Here is a 15,516-nt window from a genome sequence, read left to right as displayed (position 1 = left end):
CACATGAAGTTTTGAAGAAACACATTTCTAAAAGTGATGACTTTTGGCCAGAACTGCTGAGTCAATAAGAAAGGGAAAGCCTGATGAAATTACCCAGAAAACCTTAAAAAGAAAGCAAATTAGACTTTTTTTCATTCAATTCTGGAAGTTTTTCATTACCATGCATCTTTAAGTTGCTTAAGGAAACAAAAGCAATGGGGTCATTCAAGAATAGAAAAGCTTCAAGGGAAATGGGGGGAGGGGAGAAAAGAACACAAGGATGTAAAATTTTTAACTGCCTTATGAACATCACTAGCAATATTTAGTAATCTTAGGCATCTATGATACTCATCTTTGCAGGGCATATATATTTTTATTATGCTTTACTAAATATTTCCTATAGGTACTATTAATAATCTACAAAGCACACATTTAAAACTAGAAAAGCTCTTTTTTAACCAGATTGCAGTGGCAGAATTTTATGTAAATATAGTGTTTTAAATGTAAAAAATCTTTCTTCAAAAGGATGGTACATAAAACTAAATATTGTCTAGGTGTTATTGTAATTTTCCTTACACTTCCAATGGTTCATCCTCTCATAATTTAGAATCTGCTTTTCCTTCTCCCCTCTGAGACAGAGTAGCATTGTTATCATGCCCAGCCGATGCCTTAAACTGCTGTCCTAGGAGGCTAACAAGGCACTGCATTGTGGAGGCTATGGCCAGACCACTATTCACTGTGCCGGTTCTAAACCCAGGGGACATTGCTGGCTCTTCCATGACCTTGTACTATGGCATTTATCGGATAATGGAGAGAAATAACATTGTCTGTAAACTTGGTCACTGGTATCATTATTCATGACAACATTTTGCTCTTGTTCCCTGTTGGTTTTAAATTTATTTAGTTCACTCTGATTTGCTATCTTATCTCTATTTATGATTCCTTAAAACAATAGAAACCCTGTGCTTTTTAAATTGGCAAGCATCTTTTAAGTAGTTGCATATAGTACTCATACATTAGATCCTAAAACCTTCAAATCAGGACTCTAGTTTTCTTGGTACAGTTTAAAAGATAGCATTGTTAATCAAGAAGTTCAGCAAATATGTCTTTCTCTTGAATTACATATTCTAAGAACTTAACTCTGGGTCAGAGCATGCAGCCATTTGAGTGTCTGTTTCCAACTGATAAAGAAAACAAGAGGGTATTCTATACTTGTTACCACTCACTATTTGGTTCCAAACATTTAAAAGGGTTGTGAAAACTCTGGCTTACAGTAATAGAGCAGATGATCTTTTAAAGTCTTTTTTGGCCTTGTGTTTAGAATTCTTCATTTGAGGATATTCCAGAGTTTTTTATATCTGGCCTTTTTGCCTGGTTTCACTAGATTATTTAATTCAAATGTTATGACTTAAGGAACAAAAAGTAACCATATGTACAGATTTTTATATTATTATTTGGACCAGAATAACATATTATATCTAAGGAGTTTAGTAAAGTAAAAACTTGTTATTTTCTAGAAAAACACAAATGATAAAATACTTTGTTTGCATTTGTGTAACTACCCATAAAATCAAACTTTTAGGGAAATAATCCTTAAAATCAGAAAAAATTTTTTCCCAATCAACTCCTTAAAAACGTTAAGAAACCAAATGTGCATTTTTAATATAAATAAGAAAAATATGTCTTGAATTTCCATCAGCTTGACAAGAAATTGTTACTTACGGTGCTAAACATTACATTTTAATAAAAAATGCAACTTGAAGAGAGTGATACATATTTTTGGGATACACTTATGATTTTTTCATTTCAAAACAAATTTTGCATTTCAAAAAATGCACACTTCAAAATGAGATATTTTATATTTGATCTCTGGAAATATTTCTTCATCCATGTAGCCAGTGAGAAGTATAGTTGAAAAAGATGTTTCTTATCTATGAGTAATACTATCCTTAGCAGACAGCAGTACTTAATGATTATGTTTGTATTACCTAAAACAAGAGATTGAAAAAAAGTAATGAACTGGATGTAGCTTCACTAGAGGACTTATTTCAATTTTAAAAAATAGCAGTAATCTTTACACATAGTGATCCAATTATGAGTTATTCAATTTCGAACTGAGATACTGCAATGGGATTTCTTCTAATAACACAATTATTAACATTTTAAATACCATATTCAAATAACTGACTCTATTGCTGAATGAATACAAAAATGATAAATTTCTCTTTCTTTTAAATAAAGAATACAAATAGAATATCATTGTTTTAAAATAGGAGACATGCATCATGATTATTATTTCAAGAAGTTTTTACTGGCATTCTTCAAGAACTAGAAATATTAAGTCTTTGGGTATTATTTATTGCAAAAGACTAGAAGAGAAATATAGACTTAGAAAAGATACTTAACATAGACACAAGAATTAAACCTGCAAGAACAAATTCCAAACTGTTAACTGCGGCAGACTGCAGACTGTTAATGGCGGCAGTTACCTTTGTTAACTGTTAATGGGAGAACAATGGGATTGGTGGGAGGGAGAAGTGGAGGTGAGAGATCACTTTTACTTTTCATTTATGTTCTTCTGGCTTGTTTGAACTTATACTAATGAGAATGTTTTTATTGCATAATTTAAAGAGGATAACTAAAATATGTTTTAAGAAAGAAAGTTAACTGCATTCTACAGAAAGTGTTAGAACTAATAAATTTAGCAAAGTTCAGGATGCAAAGTCAACACACAAAAATCAGTTGCATTTCTATATGTTAACAAAGGACAATCTGAAAAGGAAACTACAAAAACAATTCATTTATAATAGCATCAAAAATTTAAAAAATACCTTAACGAAGGAGGCAAAAGACTTGTACATTGAAAACTACAAAACTACTGAAAGATATTGAAGAAGACACAAATAAATGGAAAGACATCCATGTTCATGGATTGAAAAACCAATTGTTTAAATGTCCATACTACTCCAAGTGAATGCAACCCATGTCAAAATCTCAATGATGTCTTTTTCAGAAATTGGAAAATCCATCTTAAAATTCATATGGAATTTCAAGGGATCTCTAACAGCAAAAACAAACAGGAAATCACAACTTTGATTTCAAAACTTATTGAAAGCACAATAATCAAAACAGTGTGGTACTGGCATAAAGATATACATATATTAATAGAATAGAAAAGAGAACCCAGAAAATAAACCCTTGTATATATGGTTAAATGATTTTCCACAAGGATGCCAAGATTGTTCAATGGGAAAAGGACAGCCTTTTCAACAATGATGTTGGAAAAACTGGATATCCACATGCAGAAGAATGCAGTTGGATTCTTCTTACTTTATACCATTTACAAAAATTAACTGAAAGTGAATCAAAGATATAAACACAAGAGCTAAAATTATAAAACTCTTAGAAGAAAACATAGGGGAAATTTTTCATGACATTGTATGTAGCAATGATTTCTTGGATATGACACCAAAACACAGGCAAGAAAATAATAATGAATAAATTGGATTTAATCAGAACTAAAAACTTTGTGCATTAAAGGACAACAACAGAGTGAAAATGCAACTGATGGAGTAGGAAAAAGTATTTGCAAATTATGTATCTGCTAAAGGATTAATATCCAGAATATATAAAGAACTCCTACAACTCAACAACAATGAATAAATACTCCAATTAAAAAATAGGTAAAAGACTTGGACAGAAATTTCTCCAAAGAAGATATACAGATACCAATAAGCACATGAAAAGACACTCATTATCACTAATCATTAGGGAAGTGTAAGTTGGAACCACAATGAGATACCATTTCATACCCATTAAGATGGCTATTTTACAAAAACAAAAAACAGGTGATAGCTAAGATGTGGAGGATATGGAACCCTTGTGCAGTGCTGATGGGAATGTAAAATGGTGCTGCTGATATGGAAAACATTATGCCTGTTCTTCAAAAAATTAAAAATAGAATTATCAAATCTCCAGGAATTCCACTTCTGGGTATATTACCCAGAAGAATTGAAAGCAGGAACTCTAAAGATATTTATACATTCATGTTTATAGCAACATTATTCACAAGAGCCAAAAGGTGAGGACATTAGACTAAATGAAATAAACTAGGCACAATAGGATAACTGTTACATGATTCAACTTATGAGTTAACTTAGAGTAGTCATCCTCATAGGCAGAAAGTAGAATAATGGGTCTTCAGAGCTGGGGGCAAGGGAAAATGGGGAGTTATTATTTAACGGACACAGAATTTCAGTTTGGAAAGATGAAAAAATTTAGGGAGATGGATGGCGATGATGATTGTGCAATACTGCAACTGTACTTATTGCTGCTGAACTGTACACTTAAAAATGGTTATAATGATAAAATTTATGTTTTATCACAATAAAAAATTAACTGCAAAAGTATTTAGGGGGTATGGTAGTTGCAGGAAAATAGCAGAGCTGTAAAAATGCCTTGAAATAATGCAGAGTTAAGTCTAGGAGAAAATGAAATACTATAGGATTTCTTACTTTTGGTAAAATTCACAAAATTGAATGTCATTTGGATTATTATATTTTTTATTTTTTAATGTTTATTTATTTTTGGAGAGAGAGAGAGAGAGACATAGAGAGAGAGTGGGAGCAGGGGAGGGGCAGAGAGGGAAACAGAATCTGAAGCAGGCTCCAGACTCTGAGCTGTCAGCACAGAGCCCAATGTGGGGCTTGAACTCAAGAACCATGAAATCATGACCTGAGCTAAAGTCAGAACCTTAACCGAGCTACCCAGGAACCCCTGGATTCTTTTGGAGTAAACATTCCATGGCTAATTGATTTAAAATTTAGATACATGTGCCCGTAGACAATTATCCATGGTAACTCTGGAACTCAAGATTTACAGTCATGCCCTACCTGGAAATAAAGTGTCCAGGCCTGAAAACATTTTGGAATAGTTAGCAAGAAAATAAACAATCTGTTATTCAGAAATAAGGGTCTGTTTTTCTTCCCTTCTCTATTCCACAAAGTGTTAAAAGTCCTAGACCAGGAGCAGTTGCCCAATAACAAAAGAAATAAGTAATTGGTAGCAGGTGGTTCTAATTGTGCCCATCAAATCTGTGGCTCAGTTGTGCAGAAGAGTGGAAAATCAATTAGCAACTACAAGGTTGGGCACTGGTGAGTGACAGGAGTGTCTTAACTCAAACAGGAAATCAGTAATGGAAGAAAATGACTACCCAGGCTGCTAGTGGACACTTCTGGATATGAGAAGACTTTCTATCTACTGCCTAATCTTCTCAGACAAAAGATGTTGTTGAAATATTTTGTTGTGTTTTGTCACTCAAAGAGTAGGGTACAGTGGGAGGCTTTGTTTCTTACCTGATGGAATCTGAATGAATAACAATTAAGAGCATGGGGCCCTTCCTTTCCTCAACTTGCATGTCCTGTGTTGTAGTCATTGCTTTGGATATAGGCATGTCTGCAGGGCAGTGTACATGTGTGGTAACTGTCTAGGAGAGATGCCTCCCTAGGGCTAACAGTAGCAATGCAGGGTCTTGACTGTTCATTGAGTTGCATTCTGGCACAAAATCACCTGGGTGGGCCTACAAGGGTGTGGGTGGAATGAAAACAAACATTTCTCTTATAATTCTGTTGTAGGGTTAGTTTATCAAAGAAACGAATTATTTATAACATATTCTTATATCCAGTTTTGGAGGAAATGAAACCAAGTAGTATTTTTTTTTCAGACTCTTTGTTATTGCATGAGATCTCCAGGATTCCTAGAAAATAAAGCATTTGGGGGCCCCTGGGTGGCTCATTCGGTTGAGTGACCCACTCTTGATTTCAGCTTAGGTCATGATCTCAGGGTTAAGGGATGGAGCCCCACCTAGGGCTCTGTGTGCTGAGCATGGAGCCTGCTTAAGATTCTCTCTCTCTCTCTCTCTCTCTCTCTCTCTGTGTGTGTGTGTGTGTCTGTCTCTCACTCCCTCTCTCCCTCTCTCTCTCCCCCCTTACTCCTTTCCCCTGCTTTCACACTCTCTCTCTCAAATAAGAAAAGAAAAGAAAAAAGAAATTGAAACATTTGAACATTGATTTCTGCGCTACTTGGGTCACTCTGGTATTATAGGTTACCTGCAATGTCACTTTGAATTTATCTACTTAGTGTGTTCTTTCACCTTCTTCGCTATGTTTCTATGTTCTACCTCTTTAGCTGCTGGCCTCTAGGTAGCACCAGGACAATAATAGCATGCCTTTTATTTCTTCTATACAGCATGCCAATGTTTATATGGTGCCTCTCACAACAGAGATATTTAATAAATACTTTTCTAATAAATGCTTGACTATTGGTTTTTTTGCATTATCAAATAGCATATGAAAAGTAATTAGCACAGTGCTAGGTATGTGACAGGTATTCAATGAATATTACACAAAAAAAGGAAAGAAAGAATAAGACATAAGAAGCAGGTGAAACAATTAGACTATTTTCTTCAGTGAAAAATATAATTATGTTATAATTAACAAAAGAGCATAGATAGCTTCACTGATCAGGATCCTGAATAAAGTCCAGTGTTAGCTCACTTACTGGAGGGCTTCTAACCCAAGGTGCTCTTGAAATCTTTTGGGTGGGTGAGTAAGTTGAGGATAAATGCTTCCTTCTGCCTGCCAGCTATTCTGGGAAGGAGCAAGGTAGAACTAAAAACAACACTGAGATATATCAAGGGTGGTGTCATTGTTGAAGGAAGGGTCTCCTGAGCACAAAATGTTTCGTCACACAATTTCTTTTGGAACTGCTATCAATCCAGTCCTGTGTGTGTGTGTGTGTGCGCGCGCGCGCATGTGCATGCACATGAATTCTGTGCATGGTTTGGAGGAAAGACTGGGAAAGAAAGTAAGAGGAAGAAGGAAATACTGGTGGCTTTCAATGTTGACTTCCTCTGTAGGGAGAGCAGAGAAAGCACATAATCCCTTTTACAAGTTAGACCTAGAGGATAATAGAGGAAGAGCCTCTAGATAAAACTGTAGTATCAATTGTCTGTTTCTGGTCTTTGGTGGATATCTTGAAAGGCAATAGCCTCAGTAAAAAAGCAAATGACTAGCTTTGCAGGTATAACTTTCCAAGCAACCACTAATGGGTTCTACCTTGTTTCTGTCTTCACTTTGGAGGAGTCTGTTTCCCAGCCCTCATTGTTCTCCTAGCATTGATAGTGACACCAAGGTCATTTCCACTGTTGGTACTTTTATTCCCTATTACAAATCTATAGCATATTGCAAATTCTGTAGAGTGTCAAAAGGGCAGTTTCTTTGCTGGTATGGAGAAGACACCTGTGAACAGAGAAGTCTGTATCTAAACAAATACAGAGCTAAGAAGCAATGGGGAGAGCATTTGAAAATCCTCCAGTTTAGCTATACTTACTTTTGTTTTTCAGAAAAACCCTACATAACTCACACATTACATTAAAAACATAGCTTTTAAATAACGTATTTCTTTCCATTACAAGCATTTAGATAAAATCTAAATATGATTCAATATATTAGCAAAGCTGAATAATTAATATATCTTTATGGAAAGTAAAAGTTATCTTAAATTTTACTCGGTTACTCAAAAATTGATTTAGGAACAACATTGTGTGATTTAAATTCATCTCAATCAATAGTTTAAATAATTTAATATTCGAATGTACACTTTAGATTTTGACGAATTACTGATTAGGGCTAGATTTTATCATCCCAGGAGCCCTCCTGTCAAAAAAGTACAGTCATGTCTCTGATAAAAAATTTCTATCTTACCTGTTTCTAATGGTTACAAGTGCAGGAGGACAGTAATAACCACTGGAGGCATGATCAAAGCTTCGAAGGACAGTGTCAATTTTGTAACAGAATCTACCATGTCTCTCCCATCTCTTCAAAAGGGAAATAGAAAATTAAGAACATAGTCTGATTTAAACAGCAAAATAGTGTTTTTCTGTATTCTCATTTACTACTTACATAACTTTCTTCTCTGACCCACTCAAAACTCAAAACTTAGTATTCTACCTGGTAATGGCATTAGCTACAGCCACTTCTATATTTATTTAATTAATTATTAAAACCTGAAAGTTTTAATTAATTGAAATCTTAAAACCTAAAACAAATGAAAATAAAGCAGCACTCACTCAAGATCTCTCTCTTTCTCTCTGTTCAGACTTAGAGAGTTTCATACTAATGCTTCCTGCAGGATGGTAGAAGCTAAGACTTGGCTTTGAAGGCAGAATGCATGGGTTTGAATACTGGCTCTACTACTGTGAAACTTTATTTAATCTCTGCATGTCTTAATTTTCTCCTCTGTAAAATGAAGATAATAATAGTATCCATGGAGTTGTTCTGAGAATCAAAGGGAGACAATGCAGGCAGAGGCCTTAAAAAGATCCAAGAACTCAATATGAGCAAAGAGGACATATGTATTTAGATAATAGTGCATATTTTTTTTCAACTTTGTTTCATTTTGCTTATTTCATGTTATCTCACTGAGATATTCTGAAGTTAGAGACCTAGATGAAGTCACAAGCTAGTGGACTAGCTGGCCTGGAATCCAATTCTGGTATAATCCAAAATGGTCTTGAGCAGATGATAATGTTTCCAAATAGAGACTGGCTAAATATATACATACAATATAAATATATGTATATATTATTTATATACATAAATATATGTATATGTATTTATACACATAAATATATACATACATATGGATATGTATATATATACATTTAAATGTATATGTATTTTTATATATTGTGTGTATATATACATACATGTTGTATACATACATATATATGTATACATACATACATACATGTTGTATATATACGCACAATATATACAATATGTTGTATATATTAGTATTTAAATATAAATATGACAAACATGTATAAGCATAGGTATATATTTACAAACAAATATATATATTTGTAAAAATTATTCCTAAACCAACTGGTGAGCCTTTGAGAGAGAACAAAGCAAGCTTTGGCACTTAGACAAAAATGATAAATATGTAGTTCCATACCTCCACCCAGAGAGCATTGAAGGGTAGCTCTGTTCTTTAAAATCATATAGTACAGAAGACATGCATTCATTAGTTTTCTATATTTTCACTGAGTTATTTTAGTCCCTTTTCTTCCATTATTATAAAGTCATATCACTTACATCTACCTATTTTTATGTATTCGCCAGTTTTAAAATACACTTTATTCTGTGTCTGTGTCATGCCAATACTTGCCAGATTTTGATCAGATATAAAATGATTTCTGCTATATTTCTTAGAAAAGGTCTCAGTCTTACAGTAAATTAAAGAAAACCTTGTTTTAGAACTCAGTTATTTTTGTTCACAACATATTATTAAATGAGGTGTGGATCACAGGAGTTCCACATCCTGCCAGCCAGGATGTGCTCTGAACTCACTCCCTGAACGTCTCTGCATAACCTTATCTGTGTGAGTAATTGACAGCTCTGGTCAGAACCCCCTGGATCACTCCAGATGGGGTGGGAGGTTAGACTGCTTTTGAATTTGGAAGGACAGGCGGAGGAAGGCTGACAATTTGACCTTTCTAACAAAGTATTCCTTCTTCATTAGTAGTTTTCAGATCACAGGCTGCTATGTAAAACCAAAAATCTGGGAACTGAACAGACTCCAGGAAAGGGGAAGGGGAATGAGGCATCATAATAACCAGTAAAACAAAGGCTCCTTACTACAAGCTTTTGTCCACACAATGAAAGTGGGAAGAATAATTCATTATATTTGTGAATATCTTCTTTACATGAGGTGCCATTTCATTTTAAATGAAATGATGATGACAGTACTGAAACAATTGCTTATGTTATACAATCCCCCAAAATTGACTCGGAGTGGGAGGTGGGGAAAGGGTATTTTTTCTTTCTTTCTTTCTTTCTTTCTTTCTTTCTTTCTTTCTTTCTTTCTTTCTTTCTTTCTTTCTTTTTCTTTCTTTTTTTGCTTTGAAATTATCAAGAAAATTTTCTCCCTTATGTAGTGCCTTTTATTCCTGTGACATATTCATTCCATAACTGGTGACATATTCATTCCATACTGGAAGGCTACAGCCAACGTTCATTTTGCCCATTCCCCACTCCCTCCCCTAGGCAACCATCGGTTTGTTCTCTGTATTTATAGGTCTGATTCTGTTTTTTGTTTGTTTATTCATTTACTCTTTTAGATTCTACATATAAGTGAAATCATATGGTATTTGTCTTTCTCAGGCTTATTTCACTTAGTATAATACCCTCTAGGTCCACTCATGTTATTGCAAATGGCACAATCTCATCCTTTTTTATGGTTGTGAATTATTTGTGTGTGTGTGTTTGTGTGTGTGTGTGTGTGTGTGTGTACAACACATCTTCCTTATCCATTCATCTATTGATAGAAATTTAGGTTGCTTCCATATCTTGGCTATTGTAAATAATGTTGCAATAAACATAGAAGCATATCCTTTGAAATTAGTATTTTTGCTTTCTTTGGGTAAATATCTAGTATTGGAATTACTGGATCATATGGTATTTCTATTTTTAATTTTTAAGAAACCTCCATACTGTCTTCCACAGTGGCTGTGCCAATTTACATTCCCACTAAGAATGCCTGAGTTCATGAGGGTTACTTTTTTCCCACATCCTCACCAACACTTATTATTTCTTGTGTTATTGATCTTAGCCATTCTGACAGGTGGTAAGGTGATCTCATTGTGGTTCCCTGATGATGAGTGATGCTACACATCTTTTCATGTAACTGTTGGCCATCTGTATGTCTTCTTTGGAGAAATGTCTATTTAGGTCCTCTGCCCATTTTTACTTGGATTATTTGGAGATTTTTTGGTGTATACTTGTATACATTCTTTATATATCTTGGATATTAACTCCTTATTGAATATACCATTTCCAAATATATTTTCACACTCAATAGGTTGCTTTGTTTTTTTATGGCTTTTTCACTATGAAAAGTGTTTTTATTTTGATGTAGTCTCAATAGTTTATTTCTATTTTGTTTCTATTGCCTTAAAAGACATATCTAGAAAAATGTTTCTATTGCTGATGTCAGAGAAATGACTGCCTTTGTTCTCTTCTATGATTTTTATGGTTTCAGGTCTCACATGTAGGTATTTAATCCATTTTAAGTTTATTTCTGTGCATGGTGTGAGAAATATTTTATAAGTTGATTTTACACATACAGACTATTTAGAGAAGTGCACTGAAGCAGTGGGATAAAGGAAAGGAAACTTTGAAACCATACTCACAGATTGATTCATCATGAACTTAATGAGAGTTTCACCATAAAGTTAAAGAACTGGCTCTGAACTCTAGTTTTACTCTGAACCTTAAAATGATAGTAATGCTGGCCAGAAAATGGAAGCTGTGTACAGAAGTTTGAATAGAACATCAGTTCTGTTTTTGCTGCGTAAGGAGTTAATTTCCTTTTCAACACAAATAGAACATGTTGAGTTGCTTTGAAAACCACAGTAAGACAAAATTTTTTTAAATATTTCTGATCAGCTATAGATCATTGATCAGCTCTAACTTCAGGAATTGTAATCATTAGATAAAATGTTTGGTAGCATGTCACCTATGGCATAGGTATTGTTGACCTAAAGTATGAAGAGTAATTCATTGGTTTACACTGATTACTGAATAAAATACAGTTCCTTGGAAAGATGAGTCATCGCTTCATCGAAACATAAATAACTGGATTAGAAGAGATAATAATTAAAGAATTACATAAAAAGCCAGTTTTGGGAAATTTTTGAGATGCATACTAATATCCAATATTTAAATTTAATTGTTTAGTGTGGGGGGGAGCAGGGAGTGGATGTGTTGAGAACTTTACTGAAGGATACTGAGTGTATTTTAAGAAATTTAAAACATACCCTTTTACCTTTTAATTTTAAACCTGAAGTGTTACATATTTTTTATTACTTTAAGTACTAAAAATAAGTATGTTAAGTATCCAAAATATTTCATTAGTTACAGTATTAAAGTAAGTTTTATCATCTCTTTCCCAACTAATAAATATATTGCAAACATTCACTTCTTGCCATTATTGTGTTCTATTCAAATATTTAAGTTTAAGATGAGTGAAAAGGAAGGCAGGAGTCTGAGTGAAGAAGTTCACTCTCCATCAAAGGAATGCATTTTTTTTTCACTCTTGACAGTCTTCAGTGGGAGACTATGAAAACCACCTGTAAGCTGGGGCATCACATGACAGTCATTGTTTGTACAGATGGGATAACAGGACCGTTATGTTTTTCTATTTCAAAAGAAAAGTAGTTTAGGTTGAAGAGGATGGCAAGACAACAATCTTTTGCAAGGCTGTAAACCCTTCATATGCCCCCATGTGATAATTGCTCACAGTCAGAAAGTAGCTCACAGTTAGGAAAAAAAAAGGAGGGAAGGAAAGAAAGAAAAGAGGGAAGTAAGGAGTCGAAAGAGAATGAAGAGGGAGCAAAAGCAGGTATGAGGCAGAATTTGTTTAAATTGCTGTTGCATAAATTATTCTAGTTATGAATTCAATACACCTAAATGCAATGTTAACAGCACTTACCTCTTGACAGCCTGATTCAGTGTCAGAAAGGACATGGCCTGCTTTCTTACAAATGTAAACAAGTGTTTCTTCACAATTTTTAACTTTCCAGTGTCCTTCCTAAGGGGAAACATGTTACAAGATGAATGAATTAACTTCATTAGTGATGCGGATAGGCAACATCTGTTATTTTGAATAAAAATATGATTAATAATAAGTGTTTCAGGATGGGGTAATAAGTCAGGACCTCGTGCTGTCATCAGAAGGCTTGATTCTCTCTCTACATGCAAGTGGGAGGCCCTGCTCCCTCCAGCATGTGAACAATTCCAAGATGTGCAATCCCAGAGTGGTGGGCATGAGGGGAGGGGCCATTAATGTTCCTTGATAGTGTGCCAGGCTTAACACTGGATGATTTTCATGTATTATTTCAACATTGCTGTGAGGTAGGTATTATTATTCCTATTTTAAAGGTTAGGTTTAATACTTTGCACAAAGTTTTATAGTCAGTAAAATTTGAAACTAGGATTTAATACCAGGCTCAGCCTAGATGTACATTAAGCTGCTCTCAATTTTTCTTTTAACAGATTGGGTTAGAGCACGTATTCTCTACCTTTACTGTGGACCAGAATTATCTGAAAAGGTTACTAAAATGCAAATGATGGGGCCTCATGATCAGTATGTCTCATTTTATAGGTCAGGTAGGACCCAAGAATTTGCATTTCTAACAAGGTTTCAATTGATGTTGATGCTGTTGGTCTGGGGACCACACTTTGGAAACTATCCTCGTGACCACGTGAGCTGCTGCTTCCTCTCTTCAACCACCTCTAAGTGTTAAATGGAATGTTTGCTACTTACATATATAAAACTAATGCTGGGAAAATGCCTGGAAGCTACCATAAATCACCATAGATAACATTATCATAGATGAACTTTGTGTTCAAGCCATAATGACTTTATTATTAAGTTTCCAAAGCCCCCCCCGCCCCCACCATTTCTTCTTTATATGACAGGTGGATACTTTCATGTCTTCTAGTTCTGCAAATAGCTGCTCTAACAACCTACATTAATAATGAAATACAATAACTGCTAACAGATTAACATTTTAACCTCCCAAAGAATTTTTTATTTTAACACAAATCAGACCTTTAGGCTAAAACCACACAATTCAAATTTTAGGTGGTATCTCAGGCGTGCAGGGTTTTAAGGGAATATACATACTGTGTAGGAGGCTGACGCCTTCATCTGTAAGAGCAGCTCTGTAGCCCTCTATCATGGAGTCTTCTAGCAAGCCATCCAGTTAAAGGATACTGTTAGGTATACTGTATTTGCTTAATAACAATTGGATGGATAGATGAATGAATAAACAGTTTCCTAGGCTCTCACATTCAAATTAGGCATCACCCATGCTTAAGTAACTTGTTCATTACGATAATCATATTCATATTGAGTTCTACCTCATGGGAACAAATATTGCTTTTTATGCATTTACTATTTAAGGAGCTACTAAGCTGCCAGAAAGGGGAACCCAAAGTAAGACACCTATAGCAACATTGTCCTGACACATCCTATAGTATTAATACCTGTCCTTACTCTCTTAAAAATAATTTATCTGTTCAAATGTTGGCTCCTGTTCTGTGAACTTGGTGAGACACCGATGTCTGTCACATGAAAAAGGAGAATGTCAGTAGGAAATGAAGGTCATCTTAATTAGCTCAAAACCAATAAAGCATCAAATATTGTAGAATAATCAGGGATGGCTTTCAGCAGAGTTAGACTCAAGATAAACATTTAGAGAGATCATTGTTTGTCCCTTTTCAAATGTGACTTGAGAACTGTCTTAGCATTTTAATTGTAACTGAACAGATCCATAACAGCCTAAAAGAAAAACAATGAAATGTGCCATAAAAGTAAGTCTTAGAAATTTTCTGTTTGGTTGGCCCAATTACTTTGTCAAGCTACTTAAGTAACATTTAATAAACTGCACTTGATATGGTATCCTCCTGAAACTCAAGCAGCGAGTTTTGTAGCTATCTGATCAAAGAAATTAAGTCTACTCTAAACATATAATAAATGCTTCAAATGGGTTGGCATTAAATCATATGCTTTAGATAAATGAGAGATTAGAGCATAGAAATAAGTGTGATGTTAAGGCCACTGGGACTATTACATTGATGGGAGGAAAAGAGCAAGATTTTCCATGGATTCACAGTTTTCAATGAGGTTAAACACATTGTAGAAATCCTTTTATGTTAATAGGATAATGGAGCTTAAAAACCATCAGTCTCGGGGTGCCTGGGTGGCTTAGTCGGTTAAGCGTCCGACTTTCACTTAGGTCATGATCTCATGGTTCATGGGTTCGAGCCCCACGTCGGGCTCTGTGCTGACTGCCAGCTCAGAGCCTGGAGCCTGTTTCAGAGTCTGTATCTCCCTCTCTCTCTGACCCTCCCCTGCTCATACTGTCTCTCTCTGTCTCCTAGAAATAAATAAAAATATTTTTAAAAAAAAAACCATCAGTCTCTAGAGTAATTTCTTGACACCTCAGATCTTCCCCTCACATCTTCCCCATGGTGGTCTGTGACACTATCATCCACAAACGTGGTGATTGCTCAGGCCAAAAAACCTATCTCTCTTTCACCTCACATCTAATCCAGAAACAATTCCTATCCTCCAAGGGATCTTTGAATTTCTCTGCTGGTTTCTATATTCACTACTCCAGTTCAACACTGAAGTAGCCCCCAAACTGATTTCTCTGCTTCCATTTTCTGTCTCTCTCTAATCTACTCTCTATGCAGCAGCCACAGTATTTTTAAAAATGTAAATCAAGGGGCACCTGTGTGGCTCAGTTGGTTGAGCTTCCAACTTCGGCTCAGGTCATGGTTTGTGAGTTTGAGCCCCAAATAAGAGACAATAAAATAAATTTTTTTTAAAAAATAAATAAAATAAAATGTAAATCAAACCATGCCCCTTATCTGCTTGAAGTCCTTTTGTCATTCTACACCAGGA

General features: G+C 34.8%; 1 protein-coding gene across 2 annotated transcripts in view; it reads right to left on the bottom strand.

Annotated features, from left to right (window-relative positions):
* PLA2R1 (phospholipase A2 receptor 1) overlaps window positions 1-15,516 on the bottom strand; it is a 117,826-nt gene that overhangs the window by 55,125 nt on the left and 47,185 nt on the right. For both annotated transcript variants that reach the window (XM_039237539.1, XM_039237540.1), the window contains exons 9-10: window positions 12,535-12,633; window positions 7,743-7,855 (exon numbers count right to left, since the gene is read on the bottom strand). In XM_039237539.1, the coding sequence (XP_039093470.1) occupies window positions 7,743-7,855; window positions 12,535-12,633 (212 nt within the window). The remainder of the gene's footprint in view (window positions 1-7,742; window positions 7,856-12,534; window positions 12,634-15,516) is intronic.

The sequence above is a fragment of the Hyaena hyaena genome, unplaced genomic scaffold (genome assembly GCF_003009895.1).
Source record: "Hyaena hyaena isolate Hyena2069 unplaced genomic scaffold, ASM300989v1 scaffold_126, whole genome shotgun sequence".
In the NCBI taxonomy this organism is placed as follows: domain Eukaryota; kingdom Metazoa; phylum Chordata; class Mammalia; order Carnivora; family Hyaenidae; genus Hyaena; species Hyaena hyaena.
This window is presented reverse-complemented; position numbering and strand designations above follow the sequence as displayed.